Source organism: Cyprinodon variegatus, unplaced genomic scaffold (assembly GCF_000732505.1).
Source record: "Cyprinodon variegatus isolate N-32 unplaced genomic scaffold, C_variegatus-1.0 Scaffold3276, whole genome shotgun sequence".
NCBI classification, from domain to species: domain Eukaryota; kingdom Metazoa; phylum Chordata; class Actinopteri; order Cyprinodontiformes; family Cyprinodontidae; genus Cyprinodon; species Cyprinodon variegatus.
The window spans coordinates 6,331-8,443 of record NW_015153729.1 but is presented as its reverse complement, the minus strand read 5'-3'; the positions used below and the strand labels follow the sequence as shown (position 1 = coordinate 8,443).

The following is a 2,113-nucleotide window of genomic DNA, read 5'->3' as shown; positions in this document are numbered from 1 at the left end:
TGCTTTGATTCTGTTTTATTTTCCTATATTTTAATCATGTAAAGCACTTTGCATTGTCTTTGTACTGAATTGTGCTATACAAATACATTTGCCTTAAAATCTCCCTGAAATACACATCCAATGCTACTAAACAAGTCCTTTAATCATTTGGTGGAGTCCATTGGTGTGTGATTTCTGCAGAAATCCATCTGTCCTGTGAAGGCATCAGTTGCCTCTTAGTGGACATTAGTGCACAAATCATAGGGATGGAAGGGTTAGTTCTATTGCTGGTGGGTTGCTGGTTCTGAAACTAAGATGGACGGTTCCTGCTTTGTCTGTGATAAAATAGAGGTTGTGCGACCCTTGAATGTAAGACTGGATCCGCTGATAACATCAACCTGTGGGATTGTTACCTTGTTTGTCTTGCTGTCGCTGGGAATTCCTTCTGGGATAGATGGAGCAGCCGACGCTTCGTCCAAGTAGGAGGTATCATCATCAAGCAGCAGCTCATCCCCCAGGGCATCCAGCTCTGAAACACAGTGATTTATTCCAGTCCAATTTACATTTCATCTATTGGTTCCATTTCAGTGTGGTCTGTCCTGCTCATATGCCTCCCTTCATTTGCTATCAGTGGTCCTGCAGACATGACTGATAAGCAGGATATTATTTTCTCTCATCAATAGAGGAAAAAAACAAAAACAAGGCAGTGATGTTATTAGAGATCTGCTGCTGACCCATTTCTTTCATTACTTGTGATCAGTCTGTCGAAGGAGCCATTTGCCCAAAATATGACGAAAACATTTAAAGTTTTATGACCAACCTGCTTCAAGATCCTCTTCGTCGATGTCCGGCGTGCCGTAGCTGCGGCTCAGGGACTCCTGTACCTCGTTAGCTTCCTCCATCATGTCTTCCAACTGGTCTTGTAAATCCTGCAAGTCCAAAGCAAACAGTCTCCATTTTCAGTATAAACACTTTTAACAGGGAAAAGTTTAATTTTAATGAGACGCTGACCGTGTGCTATCAGGATGAAAACAGCTATATGTCTCATCGTGACTGGGTAAGCTGTCTAGGATTATCTCTATCCATCACTCCATCCTCTAAGATCTCACCTGCTTTTGGTTAAATTCAATTCACTTTTATTCGTTTAAGTAAAAACCCAAGCCACCCAAAGAGAAATGCATGATATTAAACCCCATCATAAGTAAAAAAATAAGTAAATTCCAATATAATTTATTTGGTTTACCAGCTAGGTCTTCTGATAAGCTGTTTCAAACAGGATTCCTCTCGTTAGCTGGATTTATTTACTGCCAACCCTCTAATGCATTTATTAAAATGCACACAGCCTATTTGGAAAGAAATTAGACCATAAAGACACAGAGAGATGTGTTGGTACCCATAATAAAGATGTATAACAAAATAAAATAGAATAACCAAATACAAATATAACATGGGACATGTGCCCATTTCTTTTAACAATGACTAACAGACTAAAGTAAAGGATTTTTGGGGAAGCAAGGTTGTGTTTTCATCAGTCAAAACGACAATTGTCCATGCAACTTCCTTGTTTTTTGTGGGTTTTTTACAATGCCAGTATCCCCTACTGAATAAATTAGATCAAAATATATAGCTCATATATATTTCTATTAATTAGAAATATATATTAAGAGATTAAGAGATCAATCAATGATAAGAAAGTGTTAAGAAACTGCTGCCGTGTTCTCACTAGAACTAAGAAATCAGCCTGGTTCTGAAGTCCTACCATTGGCTCCCTGTAGCTCAGAGAATAGACTTCAAAATGTTAGTCTATAAATCACTGAATAAATCAGCACCTCAAAACATAACTGGTTTGTTGTCAGTCTATCAACCTCCCAGACCATTCAGGTCTTCTAGTTCAAGTCTACTCTGTACCCCCAGAACTAGAATCAAACACAGAGAAGCAGCATTTAGTTCCTATGCTCCACTTATGAAAAGCGGTTACATTATATTTTTCAGTGTAGGGAGAGCTGCAGATTTAAGGTGAAACACATTTACTGGGATTACTGGGATGGATGGATGGATGGATGGATGGATGGATGGATGGATGGATGGATGGATGGATGGATGGATGGATGGATGGATGGATGGATGGATGGAT

At 39.1% G+C, this 2,113-nt stretch overlaps 1 protein-coding gene across 1 annotated transcript in view; it reads right to left on the bottom strand.

Annotated features, from left to right (window-relative positions):
* Positions 1-130: 130 nt before the first annotated feature.
* LOC107081179 (charged multivesicular body protein 5-like) overlaps positions 131-2,113 on the bottom strand; it is an 8,019-nt gene continuing 6,036 nt past the window's right edge. Inside the window, exons 4-5 of the mRNA XM_015369378.1 lie at positions 800-939; positions 131-508 (exon numbers count right to left, since the gene is read on the bottom strand). Coding sequence (XP_015224864.1) covers positions 261-508; positions 800-939 — 388 coding nt within the window. The 3' untranslated portion in view covers positions 131-260. The remainder of the gene's footprint in view (positions 509-799; positions 940-2,113) is intronic.